The sequence below is a fragment of the Sus scrofa genome, chromosome 7, assembly GCF_054392235.1.
Source record: "Sus scrofa isolate SSC_HxYL_T2T_F1_AM1 chromosome 7, Sscrofa_HxYL_maternal_Yorkshire_Landrace_v2.0, whole genome shotgun sequence".
Classification (NCBI taxonomy): domain Eukaryota; kingdom Metazoa; phylum Chordata; class Mammalia; order Artiodactyla; family Suidae; genus Sus; species Sus scrofa.
This window is the reverse complement of record NC_139389.1, coordinates 65,518,667-65,540,894: the sequence shown is the minus strand read 5'-3', so window position 1 is coordinate 65,540,894 and position 22,228 is coordinate 65,518,667. Positions and strand designations below refer to the sequence as shown.

Below are 22,228 nucleotides of genomic sequence, written 5' to 3'. Positions count from 1 at the left end.
TTTTACAGAAATAATATCCTTTTATGGCAAGCTCTCTTACATGTAAAAATGTCTTTCATAGCATCCCTTTAGTATTTTGAAGTCTAGTCATCAGGTTCTTACTATATTTCTCTTATGACATGATGTTAAGGTCTTTATTATTATCATTACTTGTTTTATTATGTTCTGCTTTATTTAGCCTCCTTAAATTGTGCTTACATTGGCTTATCAGTCAGGCTCTTGGTAGCTAGCAACAGAAATAAACTCTAGCTGATTTAAGTAGAAGAAAATAATTTATTGGGAAGTTAGTGGGTAGTTCACAGATATGATACTGAAGTCAGTGAATCAGATTTAGAAAATAGAAACCAAGGGAGGTTTTGCATCATCTGGCTATGATGAATTGCTTTTTTTTTTCTTTTTTAACAATACCATTGCCTCTTCATCTTTGCCTTACTTGCTTGAGATTCAAAGCCTCATCCAAGTGAGTCTGATTGGTTAATATTTTGAAATGAATACAAAACAGTGTATGTGAGATGGAGCCTAAATTATGCTTACAGGAAATTGTGTAGTGCTAAAATGTGTATATTTGAAATGAAATAAAAACTGAAAGTCGATATCTAAGTATCCATCTTAGGAAGTTAGGAGAAAAATGTAAACTAAAATCAAAGAAATCAGAGGGAAGAAAATGATAAAGATAAGAGCACAAAATTAATAAAATAGAACTGTCATATATCAGAGAACAGCATCAAAGTCAGAAGCTGCTGCTATGGCTAATAAATAAAAGGAATTAGGTAGTTCCCATTGTGGCTCAGTGGTTAACAAATCTGACTAGCATCCATGAGGACGCAGGTTGGATCCCTGGCTTTGCTCAGTGGGTTAAGGATCTGGCATTGCTGTGAGCTGTGGTGTAGGTTGCAGATGCAGCTCAGATCCTGTGTTGCTGTGGCTGTGGTGTAGGCCAGCAGCTACAGCTCCAATTTGACCCCTAGCCTGGGAACCTCCATAAGCTGTGAGTGTGCCCTTAAAAAGCAAAAAAAAAAAAAAAAAAAAAAAAAAAAGGAGGTAGAAGGTATGAAAACCAGTGTTTATGTTGAAAAAGGTAACATTAACTGCTAATACTGCTAGCAGGGATGAAAAAGGTAACGTTACTATAGATCCTATAGGACATTAAAAATAAAAGGGTTCTTTATTTTATTCTTCTCCCACCACATTAAAAAATATGTATTAGAAGTGGCTGGCAGATTTGGATTGGTTGCATAAGAAATATTAAGAAAATAAGTTAATATATTGAAGATGAAGGGAAGAACATTCTCATTTTCAAAGAAAGGATTTACAAATTTGGAAAAGGGGATGTTTAGAATGAACTCTAGGTGGTTTATTAGAATTTGGAAGCATTGTTATAAACTCACAAGTTTTTGTAGCTACACATAGCTAGATATAGAAATAGGTGTACGTGTGTATATGTGTATATATGTGTGTTCATATTTCTACTGAGAATACCTTGAAACATTGACACACTGTTATCATTAAACACCTAATCTTGGTCAAGATATCATTCTACAAAGCAAAAAAGAACCAGAGCTGCATTGAGAAATGGCTGATTCCAGGGCAGAGGCAGGGAAACCACAAGATGTGCATGAGAAAACTTTTTGTGACAGAAATTTAAGAAATGCTGACACGATGGGGACATGTCAGAAAGACTATGAGCCAGCATCAAGGGCTTCCCATTGGCCAATTCTGTGTCAATTTGATCATCAAAACAAGTGATACTAATGGATCATTCAGTAATGAATTGATGAACTCATACTAATATAAGTAAATAAATGAATAAATAGGCAAATAAGGGAGATAGGAAAGCACCTTTCCTATAGTAGAATGCTAAATAATAAGTATAGAAGGAATAGTGGAATTATAACATTATCATTTAACTATTAGAATTTGTTTAGGCAGGAATCACTAATGGATTTAAAATTGCTGGGTGAAATTTTGTTGAAGAACAGGATATTTACATAGTTACAAAATATTCTATAAATATTAATTACAAAGAAAAATAAGTTTAAATGAAGGAGTTGGTTCTCCATTTAATCAAATCATCTAAGTTATTATCACCAGTAAAAGGACATGGCAGGTATCTCTTTATATAATCTACTAAGAAGAACACACATCACTAATATGGTATTCCAGATAATTACTAATTTAATTTGACCTAAATTGATTGATGTATTATAAAATAATTGCCCTGTATTCTTTAAAACTATGAGGTCATGAAAGACTGAGGAAGAAATGTAACCGAATGAAGGAGACAGGACTATTAAATACAATGCATGATCCTGGGGATTAGATTCTAAAGTATAGTAGTGGAACAGTTGGTAAAATTTGAGTGGGTTCTGTGGATTATTGGTAGTGTTGTATCAGTGTTACTGTGTTACTGTCCTGATTTGATGATTATGGTGTGATTATATTGGTGAGGGGGTGTCTTTGTTTTTTTTAGGAGGTTTACTCTGAAGTATTTAGGAGTACTGTGGCATCATGTCTGCAACTTAATGTCATTGGTTCAGAAAGAAATTATATATGGAGAGAATGACATAGCAAATGTGTCAAAGTGTTAACTGTTGAGGAATCTTGCTGATAAGTATAAGGGAGCTCTTTTTATTATTCTTGCAGTTTTTCTGTAAGTTTGAAATTATTTCAGCACATTAAGCAAAACAATATGAAAGTGTTGACATTGATTTTCTGCCTATAAATTTGAAAATTTAGATGAAAGGTATTAATTTCTAGAAAAACAGAGTGACAAAAAATTGAAAAGCTACAAGACTTATAATTATTGGTGAAATTGAATTTGTAAATAAAAACACCCACCCTCAAATAATTCCAACTTTAGTGGTTTTACAGTGAATTCTTATAAACACTGAAGGTAAAAATTATGCCAGTAAACCAATATTCCATATAAATATAGATGCAAAGTGCCAGCATACTATATCCAGCAGCACATAAAAAAAGATTATATACCTAGACCCAGTGGGATTTATTCCAGAATGGTTCAGCATGTGAATATCAATCAGTGTAATAGACCATATTAATAGAATGAAGGGGAAAAAGAAACACATGATCATCCCCATATGCAGATAAACATTGGATAGAATTCAACAACCTTTCATAATAAAAGCACTCAACAAACTAGGAATAGCAGAGAACTTCCTACCTTGATAAATCACATATATGAAAAACCCATAACTAATACTATTCTTGATGGTGAAAGACTAACTCCCCGCCCACCGCCAAGATCAGGAACAAAAACGATGGCCTCTGCTCTCACCAATTCCATTCGGTGTTGTACTCAAGGTTTTAGCCAAGCCAATTGACAAGAAAAAGAAAAAGAAGGCATCTAGATAGAAAGGAAGAAGTAAAAATATTTGCAGATGACATGGTTCTATTTATAGAAAACCCTAAAGAATCCACACACACACAACTTTTAGAACTAATAAATTTAGTAAGGTTGTAGGATACAAGATCAGTGAGCAAAATTAGTAGTATTTCTAGATGTTAGCAATGAACAAATTGAAAAAAATTAAGAAGGCAGTTTTCTTATAGTAATTTCATGATAATATTTCATTATAGTTTCATTATAAATTCATATTTAATTATTCATTAAAAAGAATAAAACATTTAGGAATAAATTTAACCAAACACTGTAAAATATCATTAAAAGAAACGAAGGGAAAGACTTCTGAACTCATGGATTGCAAGACTTAAGATGGAAGTATTCCCCAAAGAAATAGTTCTGTCTCAAATTCTAATCACCTTCTTTGCAGAAACAAAGTAAGCTGATGCTAAAATTCATGTGCAAAGATAGATAGCCAAAAGATACTGAAAAATAGCAAAGTTGGAGGAGCCACACTTTCTGAATTCAAAACTTACTTCAAAGCTATAGTAATCAAAACAATGTACCAGAACAAGGATAGACATATAGAGCAAGGGAGTAGCATTGAGAACCTAGAAACAAATCCACATGTCTTTGGCCATTGTTTTTTAATCTTTATTTTTATTTATTTAAAAATTTTTTATTATAGTTGATTAACATTGTTCTGTCAATTTCTCTGTACAGCAAAGTGACCCAGTCATACATCTCCACATTCTTTCTCATATTATCTTTCATCATGTTCCATCACAAGTGATTGCACCTAGTTCCTTGTGCTTTACAGCAGGACCTCATTGTCTATCCATTCTTTTTTATTACTCAATGAATTTATTGCATTTATAGTTGTACAATGATCATCACAATATCCATTCTTAATAAAACAGTTTGTGTCTATTACCCCTGAACTCCCAATCCATACCAGTCCCCTGTCCTCCCCCTCCCCCTTGGCAACCACAAGTCTGCCATCCATGTCTGTGAGTCTGTTTCTGTTCTATAGATAGGCTCATCTGTGCCGCATTTTAGATTCCACATACAAGTAATATCATGTGATATCTGTCTTTCTGACTTAATTCACCTAGTACGAGAATCTCCAATTCCATCTATGTTGCTGCAAATGGCATTATTTTGTTCTTTTTTTAAGGCTGAGTAGTATTCCATTGTGTGTATGTACCACATCTTCTTAATCTAGTCCTCTGTCAATGGACATTTAGGTTGTTTCCATGTCTTGGCTATTGTGAATAGTGCTGCAGTGGACATAGTGGTGCATGTATCTTTTTGAATGAAAGTTTCTTCTGGATATATGCCCAGGAGTGTGACTGCTGGATCATATGGTAGTCCTATATTTAGTTTTCTGAGGAACCGCCATACTATTTTCCATAGTTGTTGTACCAATTTGCATTCCCACCAATAGTGTAGGAGGGCTCCCTTTTTTCCACACCCTCTCCAGCATTTGTTATTTATAGACTTATTAATGATAGCCATTCTGATCAGTGTGAGGTAGTACCTCATTGTAGTTTTGATTTACATTTCTTTAATAATTAGTGATGTTGAGCATTTTTTCATGTGCCTGTTGGCCATCCACAAGTGTTCTTTGGAGAAATGTCTATTTAGGTCTTCTGCCCATTTTTCAGTTGTTTTTTGTGGGCTTTTTTTTTTTTTTTTTTTTTTTTTGTCTTTTGCCATTTCTTGGGCTGCTCCTGTGGCACATGGAGGTTCCCAGGCTAAGGGTCTAATGGGAGCTGTAGCTGCCGGCCTATGCCAGAGCCACAGCAACGTGGGATCCGAGCTGCGTCTGCAGCCTACACCACAGCTCACGGCAATGCCTGATCCTTAACCCACTGAGCAAGGCCACGGACCGAACCCGTAACCTCATGGTTCCTAGTTGGATTCCTTAACCACTGCGCCACAACGGGAACTCCTGCTTTTTGCTTTTTTAGGGCCGCACTTGGGGCATATGAAAATTCCCAGGCTAGGGAATCAAATTGGGGCTGCAGCCATAGCAATGCCAGATCCAAGTTGAGTCTGTGACCTACACCACAGCTCACAGCAATGCCGGATCCTTAACCCACTGAGTGAGGCCAGGGTTTGAACCCACATCCTCATGGATACTAGTGGGATTCATTAACTCTGCCACAACAGGAACTCTGAGGTTTTTTTTTTGTTTGTTTGTTTGTTTTTTGCTGTTGAGTTGTCTAAGTATTGTTTGTATATTTTGGAGATTAAGCCCTTGTTGGTTGTATTGTTTGCAACCATTTTCTCCCATTCCATAGACTGTTTTTTCAGTTTGTTATGGTTTCCTTTGCTGTGCAAAAGCTTGTAAGCGTTTTATTTGTTCCTCTGTTCATTTGTTCATTCTGCTCACCAATGCCTTTAACTCAGCTTGCCACCCTGCAAATGATTTTTCTAGTTTTTCTTGGCTCCTTCATATAGTTCCTAGTTCCTTTCTAAATTAATCTGCATTACTGTTTGGATCTGCTCTTAATTCCTTTATATTTGCTCTTAATTATTCAGGATTTTCACTTTCTCCTTTTTGAACTTGGTGTCTGTTAGACTGCAGAGGTCTGTTTCACTCTTTGCACCTTCAGGGGAACTCTCCTGTTCTTTTAACTGGGAATGGTTCCTGAGCTCTTTCATGTTGCTTATATTTTTCTTATTCTGTGAGTTTAGGAAGACAACTGTTGTAGTCTTAGAGGGCTATTTATATGTGAGAGTACCCCTGGGTAGTTTGTGAGGGCTTAGAATTTTTTTTTTTTTTTTTTTTTTTTGCCTTGGGGGCTGCTTTTGGTTCGTATGCTTATTGTTGCTTTCCTCAGTATGTGCAGGCTGTTATCCTCTTCATAGGGGGTGTGTCAGTGTAAAGCATGTTCTTGCTTCCATGAAGATGGGGGCGGTGGGTAGGGCTAATAGTCATTGCCTGGTTGCTAGGTCCTTGATAGTGGCAAGGACCTGTAGGGAGGTGGCTCAGGCTGCTCCTGGTTGTAGGGCCCTGGGAAGTGACAGTGACCCTCAGGGAGGTGTTGGCGGTCCCCAGAGCCTTTGGCAGTGACAACAGCAGGGCATGTGCATTCAGGGGAGTGAGGGCAATGAGTGGCACTCATTTGTCCTCTGTGGTGACCCCAGAGGTGACTGGGGCCGTAGGTAGTGCCTATTCAAGGACCCCTAGTGGTGGCGGGCCACTCCCACCTCTGGAATTTGAGATGCCCGTGGCAGTTTGCCCCTTGCCAACCATATCTCATGCAAGAGGTGCCCCACCACCTGAGGGCCCACATGTGCACAGAGAAAAGATACCCCTCTGTCACTCCCATCCCACCTCCTCTTGCCCTCCCCAACAATGGTGCCTTGTTTCTCTGGTGGGCCTGAGCCTCCTCCTGTGTTCCCTCAGCTGCAGTGCTCTGCTTCCCAGCCCATGGCATACAGCTCCACATCCCATGGCGTGCTGCTCCCTAGCCCCTCAGGCCGTCTCCACACAGCCAACCCTAGTCCTTTTCCCAGAACTGACCTCTGAAGCCTGAGTCTCAGTGCCCAGCCCTTGCCCAAGTGTCTCAGGCTGTGGTGTCAATGGATGATGGTACTCATGGTCGGTGTGCCTCCCTTTCTGCTTTGCCCTCCTCAGGCTGTGCTTTTCTCTGAGGCTTTGAAGTTTCCCCTCTAGGATTGTGGCCTTCCAGGATATGGGTTTCTTTCTTCTTTCACAGCTCCTTTTCATGAGTGCTGGTCCAGTCCTGATTCCTTTTTTTTTTTTTTTTTTTTTTCTTTTCTTTTCTTTTCTCCTCTCTCTTTTCTTCCCCCCCCTCTTTTTTTTCTCCCCAGTTTTTATGTGGAGGGTTTCTTGTCCTTTTTAGAGATTTAAGGTCTTCTGCAGCATTCAGTAGATGTTCTGTGTGAATGTTTCTACATTGTAGTTTTTTAATTTTTTTTGATGTGTTTGTGGGAGTAGGTGAGCGCCATGTCTTATCCTTCCTGGCCATTGTTTTTTGACAATGGTGCCAAAGCCATTGAATGGGAAAGAAAAGTCTTTTCAACAGATGGTGCTAGGACAACTGGATATCCACATACAAACAATAGATTTGGATCTCTACCTCATACCATATGCAAAAATTAACTGAAAATAGAGCAAAGACCTAAATGTCAGAGCTAAAACTATGAAATTCTTTGTCAGAAGCATAGATGTAAATATTTGTAACCCTGGATTAGACAATAGTTTTTTAGCTATGATACACAAAGTGCAAGTACCCAAATTTAAAAACACATAAATTGACCTTCGTCAGAACTAAAAACCTAATTTTGTATGTTATAGGACAATGTTGAGTGAAGAGACAACTCATACAGTGAGAGAAAATGTTTTCAAACTGTATGTCTGATAACAGTCTAATATATGGAATATATGAAGAACTCCTACAGCCCAACAATAAAAATGACAAATAGACTGATTAAAAAATGGACAAAAGATTTGAGTAGCATCTCTCCAAAGATAATATACAAATGTCCAATAAACACATGAATATATACTAAGCTTTTTTATTCATCGGGAAAATGCAAATAAAAACAACAAATATACCACCTATACCTCATTAGGATGACTAAAATCATGTAGTCAGAAAACAGCAAATGCTGGCAGGGGGATATGGAGAACATGGAATCCTCTCATGTTACTGATGGCAGCGTAGAATGGTGCAGCTGCTGTGGAAAAAAACCTTGGCAGTTAATGTTAAATGTTAAACTTAGAGTTACCATGTGACCCAGTAAATCCACTTACAGTTACATACCCAAGAGAATTAGGAGCATGTGTTCACATAAAAACTTGTATATGAACGGTCATAGCAGCATTATTCATAATAGGCAAAAATTGGAAGCAACCTGAATGTGTATCAGCTGATAAGTGAATAAACAAATGTGTATATTCATGTAATTATTTAGTTATAAAAAAGGAATGAAGTATGGATATGTGCTACTAGGTGGATGAACCTTGAAAACATTATATTAAGTAAAAGAAGCCAGCCTAAAAAGACCGTGTATTATATGATTCTGTTTATATGATTCAGAACAGGCCAATCCCTAGAGACTGAAAGTTGATTAATGGTTTCCAGGGGCTAAAGAGAGGGGAGAATGGGGATTGACTGCTAATGGTTTATTTTGGGGGTGATGAAAATGTTCTGGAATTAGGTAGTTGCATAAGTCTGTTCATATACATACTAAAAATGACTGAATTATATAATTTTAAATGGTGAATTTTATGGCGTGTGAATTAATCTCAATTTTAAAAATTAAGGAAAAAAATGGCAGTATTATACAAACTGTTCTAGAACGTAGAAAAAGAGAGAATTCTTCCCAATATAACTTTGATAGCCAACCTCTTATGAGAAAGGAAAATACAGGCCATTCTGGAGTACAGATGCACAAGTCTTAAAGCAAGTAATGAGGTATTTAAGCTGGTGATTTGAAAATTGGACAGTACATCACAATTGAGTTATGTTCCTATTGGTCCTGCAATGTTCCTTTAACATTTGGATATGAAATTAATGTTATTTACCAAATTAGATAAGTGAGGAAGAAAAATCATATGATTGTCTCAGTAGATCTATGAGAAATATTTGATGTAATTCAACACCTATTCATGAGAAAACTAGCAAACAGGGAATAAAAGGGAACATCCTTACTGATGCAAGTAATCTTCCAAAAATCCTAGAGTAAACATCCAACTTAATGGTGAAATGTTGCAAGTTTTTCTTCTGAAATTGTGAATGAGACATGAGGGGCTGCTGTCTTTATTTCTGTTCAGCCTTTTACTTAAGATTCTCACCAGCACAGGAATATAAGAATAAGACATAAAAGATATAAAGTTTAGGGAGAAAAATATGTCATTATTCACAGATTTTATATATATATATATAATACAGAAGAATCTAAAGCTAAGCTGTTACAATTATTGAGTGAGTTAAAGTTGCTGGGTACAAGTTTAAAATTAAAAAAATCAACAGTAACAAAATGAAAACGAAAAAATTTAAAACAACTACCATTTATTCTTAGGGTTAAATCTAACAAAAGATATGTAAGGCCTCCACACAGAAAACTGTAATATATTATTGAGACACATTGAGTAAGATAAATATATGGAGCTATAGATCTGATTATAGACTAGAAAAATGATATAGAAATGTGAATTTTCTTCTAGTTCATCTATGGAATCAGTACAAATGCAACTAAAATTCTATTTTTTTTTTTTCTCCTGTGAAGTTGACAAGCTGATTCTAAAATTTGTATGGAAATGCAAAGAACTGTAATTAGCCTAGATGACTTTGAGATCAAAGGTATAGCTGGAGAATTTACTGGGTTTTCAGATGTATTGTAGAGCTGTAGCAATGTATAATAGTTTGGTATTGGTATAAGGATAAACAGACTGATGTAACAGAGGAGAGACTCTAGAAATAGACCTATGCTTTAAAAGATAATTTGGGGCAATATCTTCCTGACCTTGTGGTAGGAAAAGATTGCTTAAAAATGCCACAAGTAGTATCAGTCTTTAGGTTAAAAAGTGATAAATTAGATTACCTTAAAACTAGGAATTTCTGTTCTTCAGAAGATTCCATTCTATTAGATTGAAAAGGCAGGTTTATATGTGCTACACGTATTACCAACAAAAGGCCCATGCCAAAAAATAGGAAAATCTTCTGTACATCAAAAAGAGAAAGACTATTGATACTCTAGAAAAATGGCCAAGAGTCTTGAATAGGCATTTTGCAAAAAGAGGATGACCAGTAAGTATATGAAAAAAGTGCTGAAAATGAAAACATTACATAATTGTCAACCAGAATGGCTCAGGTTAAAAACAAAGAAACAACAAAGAAGACCCAAAGTATACAATACCAAGTGTAGATGAAGGTGTGGCTGGAGTAAGTAGAGCTAACACACACTGCTGGTGGGAGTGGCAACCACTTTGGAAAACAGTTTGGTGTTATATACTAAAGTAGAACAAAGGCTTACCCTGTGACTTAGTCATTCCACTTTTGGTGTCAGACAGGCTCCCTTGGGTCTGACTGCCATTTTATTCTCTAGAGGCAGAACTCTGGACCCAGAAGTACCTGGCTTGAGTCTAGGACATGTATTTATCCACTGTCAGATTTGCATGGGGTTTGACTTCCCATATGTGCAAAGGACATGTACATGAGTGAGTAATAGCATGTAATTTGTAATGTCCCAAATATGTAAATCACTCAAGTGTTCATCACTATTATATTGGATAAATACTGGATACGTAAATGTTAAAATAAATACCAATCAATACATTTTGATACAGTAGATTGGATAAATAAATATTAATGCAATAGAATACTGTTCAGTAGTGACATTGGACAATAATAAATGAATTGCAAGTAAACTCTGCAGTATGGATGAACCTAGTAAACAAATGTGCAAGAGAAGCCACAAAATATTACATACTCTATGCATTCATTTATACGTATTTCAAAATCAGGCAAAATTAAACTATTAGCAGTCAAAGCAGTGGTTACCTTGGAATAGAGATTGGAATATTAATTCAGAGGGAGACATAAGAGAACTTTTAGAGACTGGTAGTTTTATATTGTTCGTCCTAGGTGGTGGTTGCATGGGTCTTTGATTTGAAATAATTTATCTGTACATTTATGTCTTGTGCACTTTTCTGTTTATTAAACTTAACAATAATAAAAGTTAATAGTTGATAAGGTCTTGAGAAGAAGTATCAGTATCATCTCTTGGTTTTTAGACTGTCAGCTTCACTAATTTCTTACCAAATGAAAATAAAGCCCAAAAAACTATATTTCTGCTTCCTGGAATATAATGTAAAAATTATTAATTGCTAAGTCCTTTGCTCTAATATTTTTTTCTTGAAACTCCTTAGTTTCAGAGAAGAATTTAATGTTTGTTGTTTGTTCTGAATAGGAGGTATTAATGATGCTGGATAACTATGTAAGAGATTTCAAAGCATTGATTGACTGGATTCAACTTCAGGAAAAGCTAGAGAAGACCGATGCTCAAAGCAGGTATTGAATTCTGGTCTTTGTATTTGTAGAAACCAATAGATTCAGAAGCAGTTATTGAAATACCAAGAAACAGTTTGACAAGAAGAGAAGAAAAGAGTAATATCAGGTAGAAGTGATGGTACATGTGGTATCTTGGAGGTAAGGGAGCGCAGTATAGTCAAGGGATTTAAGAGTGTAGCAGGGCTGGAGTCAAGAGAACGGGAAGAATAGCAGGAGATGACTGACCCTAAAGAGGTAGACGAAGGCCAGATTAGGTAGGACTTTGTAGACATGTTAAAAACTTTAGACTTTATTTTGAGCCATAAAGCTTTTAAGTAAGAAAACTATCAGATTTGTGCTTTTAAGAGATCTTTCTGGTTGTAGTGTAGGAAAGTTGAGGTTTAACAGTATAGTTTAAAGGGGATGGCTACTCACACTAGAATAAAGGGAGTTCAGAGATGTTCCAGACATAATCCAGCTGGATTTAGTAGTATTTTGGTTATGTGCAAAGGCAAAAGAAGAATTTATTATTTAGTTTAGACTTACAAGTGAAACCCAAGGCCTCGTGAACTGGGTCAATTCACAAGGGTCTATAATGATGCCTTTTTTCCCAGAGAAAAAGGCCAAGGCTTCCTTTTTCCCTTGGATTTAACCCTGTTTCAATCTCAGGGAGTAGAACCATTCTGTAGAGAACACATCTTTTATCCCATTCTAGTGTATCAGCCCTACGGGAAACCAAGAGAGCAAAGGAATCCTAAGAGACAAATCCAGGAAGCCAGGAAACCACATTCAGGGAAACCATGATATGTTACTCCTTTTAATATTTTTGTTTCACAGTGAAAAATTTTGATATGGTGCCTGCTGTACACAGTCCCTGGGTGGGTCAAACCTAGTTGTCTTTGTACCCAGCAGTTTCAACCTTACCCCTTGGTAAAAGATGTTTAGGTCAGGTGGGAATTGTGGGTACATTCCTTCACTGAGTTGAACCAAGTTAAGAGATAATCATGCCAATTTGGGATTGGTGGGATTGGTGACTCTATTGCCCTTGTGAAGATAAGCAGAGGAAAGCTGGTTCACAGAAAATGGAATAGATGTACAGAGAGAGGCAGAAATGAGAGAAGTGATATGATCTTTGAGAGTTTAAGGGTGTTGCTTTAAAGTCTGTGTTTTCCAAGCCTAATCCTTATGAGCTACCTTGAGGATCTCCTTGACCTTGTACAGTTTATATCCTTAAAATAAATGTTTTTTCCTTTTTTATTTAACTTGATTTTCTTTTTCTTGTATCTAAACAGGGTCTGTAATATAACCATCAGTGCATTAAAAAAGTTAAATAGATTTTTTTTTCTTGTTTGTAAACTTCAAACTAGAAGTGGCTGTGTTGAAGATTATATTGAAAAAGTTTTTGAGGCCAAGTCCATGCTTAACAGCAGTTCTTCCCCTGGCATCATGGTTCAAAAGTATGCTTGAGGTAACTCCTTTTACCTTAAGTATTTATCAGCATTTTTCCTTTTTGCCTCCAGAAGCAGCTCCCAGATATAGAAAGCAACCTTAAGTTTCCTGTAGATGGCATTATCCATCTTTCATTCCTCAAATCATGCATCAAAATTTATTCCACCTGGCCTTGAGACTTAAATGTAAAAATTGAAGTTGTACGTTTTTAGAGAAAAAAAAAAGGATAAATATGTATGTATTTTTATTATGGTTAAGGACTTTGTAAGACAAAGGCAAAAACCAAAAAAGGAAATATTGATAGGCTTGATGTAATAGTAAGAAAATATCCTTTCTACATAAAAAATTAAATTAAAAGTGAAATAATTTATCATTTATGTTAAGATTTGTGGCCATAAATAGTATTAATAATAGTAGAAGTAAACAATTTCAAATCAATTAGAAAATGATACAGAGATGGCAGAGTAGAGGGACACAAGAAGAACTCTCTTCAAACCACCAAAATCACAACTAACTGCTGAACATTTCTCAAAAATTAGCTTGGAAGCTGCCAAAACAGATATCCAAAAAAGACAAAGGCAAAGATATCTTTGTCACCTAAAGACAAAGAATAAACCATGAGATGGTAGGAGGGGCACATCTGCAATATAAGCAGTCTCATACCTGCTGCGTGGGTGACCCACAGACTGGAAAAAAACTATATTTCAGAAACTCTTCCACAGGTGTGAGAGTTCTGAACCCCATTTCAGGTTCCCCACCCTGAGGGTCTAGCACTAGGAAGAGGAGCCCCCAGAGCACTGAAGGCTACTGGGGCTTCAGCAGAGGATCTCCACAGATCTGAGGGAAATAGAGACTCCATCCATGCTTGGAGGATGCACACAAGGTTTCACGTGCACTGGGTCCCAGGCCATGCACAAACTCTGCAAGATTCTGGACCAGTCCTACCTGTGGGTCTTGGATATTCTCCTGGGAAAGCAGGGGTCAGTTGTGACTCACTGAGGGGGCAGAATACTGGAGGCAGAGGTCTTAGGCAATAATCATTGGTGTGATCTTCCCTGGTAGCTGTTATTCTGTAAAAATCTAACCTTGCCCACCAGTGTTGAGAAGCCCCAGGCCAAACAACAAACAGGATGGGAACCCATCCCTACCCATCAGCAGACAGGCTGCCTAAAGTCCTCCCAGGCACACAGCATTCTCCAATCACACCCAGCAACACAGCCCCACCCACCAAAGGGATAAGGCTCAGCTCTACCCACCAGTGGGCAGACACCAGTCCTTCTGATCAGGAAGCCTGCCACAAGCCTCTGTATCACAACAGGAAGCAGACACCAGAAGTAAAAGAAGCTACATCCCTGCAGCCTGCAGAAAGGAGACCACAAGTGCAGAAAGCTAGACAAAATAAAAGACAGAAATGTGTTCCAGATGAAAGAACAAGACAAAATCCCAGAAGAACAGCTATGGGAACTGGAATAAGCAACCTACACGAAAAAGACTTTAATGATAATAAGGATAATTCAAGATCTTGGGGAAAAACTGGAGGCAGAAATCAAGAAATTACAAGAAATGTTTAATAAGAAAATAGAAGATTTAAAGAACAAACAAGCTGAGATGAACAACACAATAACCCAAATGAAAAATTCAATGGAAGGAATCAATAGCAGAATATAAGAGGCAGAAGAATGAATAAGTGAGATGGAAGACAAGCTGGTGGAAATCAGTGATATGGAGCAGAATAAAAAAGAATGAAAAGAAATGAGGACAGTCTAAGAGAACTCTGGGACATCATTAAATGCAACAATATTTGCATTATAGGGTTGCCAGAAGGAGAAGAGAGAAAGGGCTGGAGAAAATATTTGAAAAGATAATAGCCAATACTTCCTTAACATGGGAAAGTAATCACTCACTCAAGTCCGGGAAGCACAACATGTACCATATATAATAAACCCAAGGAGAAAAACCCTGAGACACATTAATCAAACTGACCAAAATTAAGGACAAAGAGAAAATATTGAAAACAGCTAGGGAAAAGCAATAACATACAAAGGAAACCCAGTAAGGTTATCAGCTGAATGTTCAGCAGAAACTCTGCAAGCCAGAAGGGAATGTCATGATATACTTAAAGTAATGAAAGGGGAAAACCTACAACCCAGACTTCCCTACCCAGTAAGGCTCTCTTTCTAATTTGACAAGAAATATCAAAAGCTTTACAGGTAAGCAAAAACTAAAAGAATTCAGCACCACCAAACCAGCTTTACAAGAAATGCTAATGGAACTTCTCTAAGCAGAAAAGAAAAAGGCCACAACTACATACGAGAACATTATAAATGAGAAGCCTCACTGGTAGAGGCAAACATAGTAAAGACAGGAATTCATCCATGTACAAATATGATATCAAAACCAGCAATCTTGAGAAGAGGAAAATACAAATGAAGGATATTAGAAACACATTTGAAATTGAGAGACCAGCAACTCAAAATAATTATATATATATATATATATATATATATATATATATATCATAAAAATCAGAGCAGAAAATAGAGACAGAGAAAACAGTAGAAAAGATTAATGAAACTAAAAGCTGTTTTTTTTTTTTTATTTTTGCAAATATTAACAAAATTGATAAACGCTTAGTGGGACTAATTAAGAAAAAAAGGGAGAGGGTTCAAATCAGTAAACTTAGAAATGAAAAACGAGAAGTTAAAATGGATATCACATAAATAATAAAGATCAAAAGAGATTACTACAAGCAGTTATATGCCAATAAAATGGACAACCTAGAAGAAAGGGACGAATTCTAGGAAAGGTACAGTCTTTGAAGATTGAAACAGAAAGAAATAGAACATTTGAACAGACAAATCACAAGTGATGAAATTGAAAATGTGATTTAAAAACTTCCAAAAAACAAAGGTGTAGGACTGGATGGCCTCACAGGTGAATTCTTTCAAACATTTAGAGAAGATTTAACACTTATCCTTCTGAAACTATTCCAAAAAATTGCAGAGGAAGGAATACTCCCAAACTCATTCTGTGAGGCCACCATCACTCTGATACCAAAACCAGATGAAGTTACCACAAGAAAAGAGAAAATTATAGGCCAATATCACTGAGGAATATAGATGTAAAAACCCTCAACAAAGTCTAGCAAACTGAATCCAAAAATACCTTAGAGGGATCATATGCCATAATCAAGTGGAGTTTATCCCAAGGAAGCATGGATTTTTTTCAATATCTGCACATCTGTTCTCAGTAGATGCAGAAAAAGCTTTTGACAAAATCCATAACCCATTTATGATTAAAAAAAAAATCCTCTAGAAAGTGGGCTTAGCGGTAACCTACAAACCTACAGCTAACATCATCCTAAGTGGTGAAAAGCTGAAAGAATTTCCACTAAGATCAGGAAGAAGAAAAGTCACTCTTGATGCTTTTCTTCTACATAGTTTTGAAGGCCTAGCTGTAACAATCAAGAAAGAAAAAAATTAAAGGAGTCCAGCTTGGAAAAGAAGAAGTAAAACTTTCACTGTTTGCAGATGACATGATACTATACATAGAAAAGCCTAAAAATTCTATTGTCAAAGTACTAGAGCTCATTGAATTCAGTAAAGTTGCAGGAGACAAAATTAATACACACAAATCTCTTGCATTTCTGTACACTAAGAATGAAAGATCGGGAAGAAATTAAGGAAATAACCCCATTTACCATCACAACACAAAGAATAAAATACCTAGAAGTAAACCTACCTAAGGAGGCAAAAGACCTGTACTCTGAAAACGGTAAGTTGGTAATGAAAAAAAATCAAAGATGACACAAATAGATGGAAAGATATAGATAGCATGCTCTTGGACTAGAATCAATATTGTCAAAACAACTATATTACCCCAAATAATCTACAGATTCAGTGAAGTTCCTATCAAATTACCAGTGGCATTCTTCACAGAACTAGAACAAAATATTTTAAAATTTGGAAGCACAAAAGACCCCAAATAGCCAAAACAATCCTGAGAAAGACAAATGGAGCTGGAAGAATTATGCTTCCTGACTCCAGCCTATACCACAAAGCTATAGCCATCAAAAACAGTATGGTGCTGACACAAAAACAGAAATATAGATCAGTGAAACAGAATAGAAAGCCAGAATTAAACCTTCCCACCTGTAGTCAGTTAATCCATGTCAAAAGAGGCATGAATATACAGTGGAGAAAAGACAGTATCTTCAGTAAGTGGTCCTGGGAAAACTGGACAGCTGCATCTAAAAGAATGAAATTAGGAGTTCCCATCATGGCTCAGCAGAAATGAATCTGACTAGTATACATGAGGATACAGGTTTGATCCCTGGCCTTGCTCCGTGGGTTAAGGATCTGGCTTTGCCATGAGCTTTGGTATAGGTGACAGATGTGGCTCAGATCAGGCATTGCTGTGGCGTAGGCCAGCAGCTTAAGCTCCGATTTGACCCCTAGCTTGGAAATCTCCTTATGCCATGGGCATGGCCCTAAAAAAACAAAAAACAAAAAAACAAAACAAAAAAAATTAGAGCACTTTCTAACACCATACACAAAAATAAACTTTTAAATACCTAAATTTAAGTCCAGGTACTATAAAACTCTTTCAGAAGAAGACGTAGGCAGAACACTTTCTCCCAGCAATATCTTTTTGGTTCCACCTCCTAGAGTAATGAAAATAAAAGCAAAAATAAGGAAATGGGACCTAATTAAACTTAAAAGCTTTTGTGCAGCAAAAGATACCGTCAACAAAACAAAAAGACAGCCCACATAATGGGAGAGAATTTTTGCAAATGAAGCAGCTGACAAGGGATTAATTTCCAAAATACACAAAACAGTGCATGCTGCTTGATACCAAAAAAGCAAACAGCCCAATCAAAAAAATGGGCAGAAGATCTAAATAGACATTTCTCCAAAGAAGATATACAGATGGCCTAAAAACACATGAAAAGATGCTCAACATCGCTGATTATAAGAGAAATGCAAATCAAAACTACCATGAGATACCACCTCACACCAGTCAGAATGGCCATCATTAATAAATCCACAAATAACAAGTGCTGGAGGGGCTGTGGAGAAAAGGGAACCCTCCTGCACTGTTGGTGGGAATGTAAATTGGTACAACCACTATGGAAAAGACTATGGAGGTTCCTCAAAAAATTAAAAATAGAAAGAACTACCTTATGATTCTGCAGTCCCATTCCTGGGCATCTATTCAGAGAAAACCCTACTTTGAAAAGATACCTGCACCCCAGTGCTCATTGCAGCACTGTTTATGATAGCCAAGACATGGAAGCAACCTAAATGTCCATTGGCAAATAAATGGATAAAGAAGTTTTAGCATGTGTAGGAGTTCCAGTCGTGGCGCAGTGGTTAACGAATCCGACTAGGAACCATGAGGTTTGGGTTCGGTCCCTGCCCTTGCTCAGTGGGTTAACGATCCGGCGTTGCCGTGAGCTGTGGTGTAGGTTGCAGACGCGGCTCGGATCCTGCGTTGCTGTGGCTCTGGCGTAGGCGGGTGGCTACAGCTCCGATTCAACCCCTAGCCTGGGAACCTCCATATGCCATGGGAGCGGCCCAAGAAATAGCAACAACAACAACAACAAAAAGACAAAAGACAAAAAAAAAAAAAAAAAGAAGTTTTAGCATGTATATATACAGTGGAATACTACTCAGTCATAAAAGGATGAAATAATGCCATTTGCTGCAACATGTATGGACCTAGAGATTGTCATACCAAGTGGACTAAGTCAGAGAAAAACATCACATAATATCACTTATATGTAGAATCTAAAAAAATGATGCAAATGAACTTATTTACAAAACTGAAACAGACTCATGGACTTTGAGAACAAACTTACAGTTACTAAAGGTGATAGGTTTGGGGAAAGATGGAATGGGGGTTTGAGATTGGCATACACACACTCTGGTATCTGGAATGACTGCCCAACAAAGAACTGCTGTATGGCACAGGGAACTCTACTCAATATTCTGTGATAACCTATACAGGAAAATAATCTGAAAAAAAAATGGATGTGTGGAGTTCCCGTTGTGACTCAATGGAAACAAATCCAACTAGGAACCATGAGGTCGTGGGTTTGATCCCTGGCCTCCCTCAGAGGGTTAAGGATCTGGCATTGTCATGAGCTGAGGTGTAGGTCGCAGACGCAGCTTGGATCTGGTGTTGCTGTGGCTGTGGTGTAGGTGGGCAGCTATAGCTCTGATTAGACCCCTAGCCTGGGAACCTCCATATACTGTGGGTGCGGCCCTAAAAAAAAAAAAAAAAAACAAAAAGCAAAAAACAACAACATAAAAGAATGGATGTGTGTATATGTATAATTGAATCACTTTGTTGTACTGCAGAAATCATCACAACATTATAAATTCACTATACTTCATTAAAACTTTAAAAAATACTACAAAAAGAAGATGATACAAATCCCAGTGGAAAACATGGGCAATAGCTACTAATGTGAAAATCCTGAAAGAAGATATTTAAATGCCTGGTAAAAAAGTTAAGCCTTACCTGTAATAATAATAATGTATGCAGCAAAAACAAATATCATCTTGTCAGTGACTTTTTTTCAAATTAAACAATTTTATTGAAATCCTTGTAGGAAAAAGAATTTGTCAAAGACTGAAACTCTAGTACAGAATTTAGCTAAGTTTTTCTGTGAAGTGCCAGATACTAAATATTTTAGACTTTACAGGCAGTGTTGTCTCTTTCACAAGGCAATGAAAAATTTAAATACCAACTGTTGGCAAAGTTAAAGGGAAATGGCCACTTTTTATCTGCTGGAAGTATAGTTTTGTTAGTCCCTTTTTGAAAGGTGATTTGGCAATAAATTGTGAAAAGTTTTAGACTTTATTTATAATCATTTATCTGGTTTTTCTTTTTTTTAACAAGAAATGTCACTTTTTGATGAGAAAAAAAATCATCACTAGATTGAATGGACAGTAAGAAGCAGGGAAATTCTGGGGAGTTGTAGAGGTCCAGTTGAAGGCATAGGGAGAGAGAAGATGTTCCTTGGGGAAAACATTTTAGTAGAGATTTTTGCATCCTATCAACTGAATGGTTGTGGGACCAGTAAACGAGGAGAAATAGGTAGGTTTTCCAGCAGAGAGCAGTGAAATATTTATGATCTCACTCTCATGGGTGTTTAAAAGGTAGAGGAAGAAGACTTCGTGTTTTCCTGTGTATTCGTCATTTTAACCATCTTGATCCCTGTCTTACACACTTAACTCCTCAAGGACATCAGACACAAGTAGTGGGAATTAGTACCATTGCCTTTTTAGTGTGTTTTTAGCTGGGTGTGTAGATGCTTTTAAAACATAAGTAGTTATCTCATGTCTTTGTGACCCATAACTCTGCTTATCTGTCTTTTTTTTTTTTTTTTTTTTTTTGTCTTTTTGCTATTTCTTGGGCGCTTCTGCGGCATATTGAGGTTCCCAGGCTAGGGGTCCAATCGGAGCTGTAGCCACCGGCCTACACCAGAGCCACAGCAACGCGGGATCCGAGCCGCGTCTGCAACCTACACCACAGCTCACGGCAACGCCGGATCGTTAACCCACTGAGCAAGGGCAGAGACCGAACCTGCAACCTCATGGTTCCTAGTCGGATTCGTTAACCACTGTGCCACGACAGGAACTCCTTATCTGTCTTTTTTTAAAATTTATTTTCTTTTGGATTTTTAGGGCAGTACCTGCAGTTATCTGGAAGTTCCCAGGCTAGGGGTCTCATCAGAGCTGTAGCTGCTGGCCTGCACCACAGACACAGCAACGCAGGATCTGAGCTGCGTTTGCAACCTACCCCACAGCTCACGGCAACACCAGATCCTTAACCCACTGAGTGAGGCCAGGAATGGAACCCACATCTTCATGGATACTAGTAGGGTTTGTAACCCATTGAGTCATAAGGGAACTCCCTGTAACCCGTAACACTTTTAGATAATTAGGGTTATGTTGCTAATGCTGCACTGAGTAGAAAATCCTGACCATGCATAGTCTGGGATTACTTCTTGGTAATAAGGTAACTTTTTGGTAAACAGTGCTCTAGGGAAGAATTGTGACCTGCTTATGTTCTTTCCCACTAACAACCAAGAGAGAAGATTAGATTCTCCACCCTCCCCACCTTTTCTCTGTTAATTTGCTGTGTCTTAATTTGGCAGACCAACTTCATTGGCGTGGGAAGTAAAGAAGATGTCTCCAGGACGTCACGTGATTCCAAGTCCCTCAACAGATAGAATAAGTGTAACATCAAATGCTCGAAGAAGCTTAAATTTTGGGTGAGATGAACTCAAAAAAGCCTAGTAATGCTTGCATTATAGTAAATAATTATCTGGATAATATAGTATTATAAAACTGGTATTTCACGTAAATCCATGTATATATTTTTGTTTATATTTGAAATTGTTTGAATAAAAACTTCAAAAATCTACAGATATTCTTTCTGCCCTTTTCTTTCCTCTTCTTTGGGAAACCCATTATACTTATGTTGATACTTGTGGTGGTGTTCCACAAGTCTTTGAGACTCTTCAATTTTTTGCATTCTTTTTTCTTTCTATTTCTTAGATAATCTCAATTTACCTGTCTTCAGGTTTTCTGATTATTTTTCAAGCTCAGTTCTGCTGTTGAAGCTCTCTGGTGGATTTTTCATTTCCGTTATTGTACTTTTCAACTCCAGAAATATCTATGTAGTTCTTTTTTAATGTTTCTCTTTGATGATATTCTATATTTGTTGAAATATTGTTCTCATACTTTATTTTTCAGTCATGGTTTCTTTTTGTTCTTTGATATCCTGTATACAAAATTATAATAGTTCATTTAAAGTCTTTGTCTACTAAATGCAATGTTAAATCTTCCTTAAGAACTCATTTCAGTTACCTTTTTTTGTGTATGTCTGTGAGTAGGTCATACTTTCCTATTTATTTGCATGTTTTATGGTATTTATTTATTTATTTATTTATTTCCTGCTCTACAGCATGGGGACCAGGTTACACTTACATGTATACATTTTTTTCCTCCTTTTGTTCTGTTGCGATATAAGTATCTACACATAGTTATCACTGCTACACAGCAGGAACTCATTGTAAATCCATTCCAAGAGCAATAGTTTGCATCTGATAACCCCACACTCCCGATCCCTCCCACTCACTCCCTCTCCCCCTGGGCAGCCACACGTCTATTCTCCAAGTCCATGATTTTCCTTTCTGTGGGGGAATGTTCATTTGTGCCCTATATTAGATTCCAGATATAAGTGATATCTTATGGTATTTGTCTCTCTCTTTCTGACTTACTTCACTCAGTATGAGATTCTCTAGTTCCATTCATGTTGCTGCAAATGGCATCATTTTGTTCTTTTTTATGGCTGAGTAGTATTCCATTGT

General features: G+C 37.0%; 1 protein-coding gene across 7 annotated transcripts in view; it reads left to right on the top strand.

Moving 5' to 3' along the window:
* SCAPER (S-phase cyclin A associated protein in the ER) overlaps positions 1-22,228 on the top strand; it is a 428,719-nt gene that overhangs the window by 59,942 nt on the left and 346,549 nt on the right. For 5 of the 7 annotated variants that reach the window (XR_014810514.1, XM_021099014.2, XM_021099012.2 and 2 more), the window contains exons 6-7: positions 11,315-11,415; positions 21,011-21,127. Coding sequence is in view for 6 of the 7 variants with exons in the window: in XM_021099014.2 (XP_020954673.1) it covers positions 11,315-11,415; positions 21,011-21,127 (218 nt within the window). In the remaining variant the exon portion in view is untranslated. Of the gene's footprint in view, positions 1-11,314; positions 11,416-11,516; positions 12,863-21,010; positions 21,128-22,228 lie in introns of those variants that run through there. The other 2 variants (XM_021099016.2, XM_021099015.2) reach the window with 2 other exon arrangements.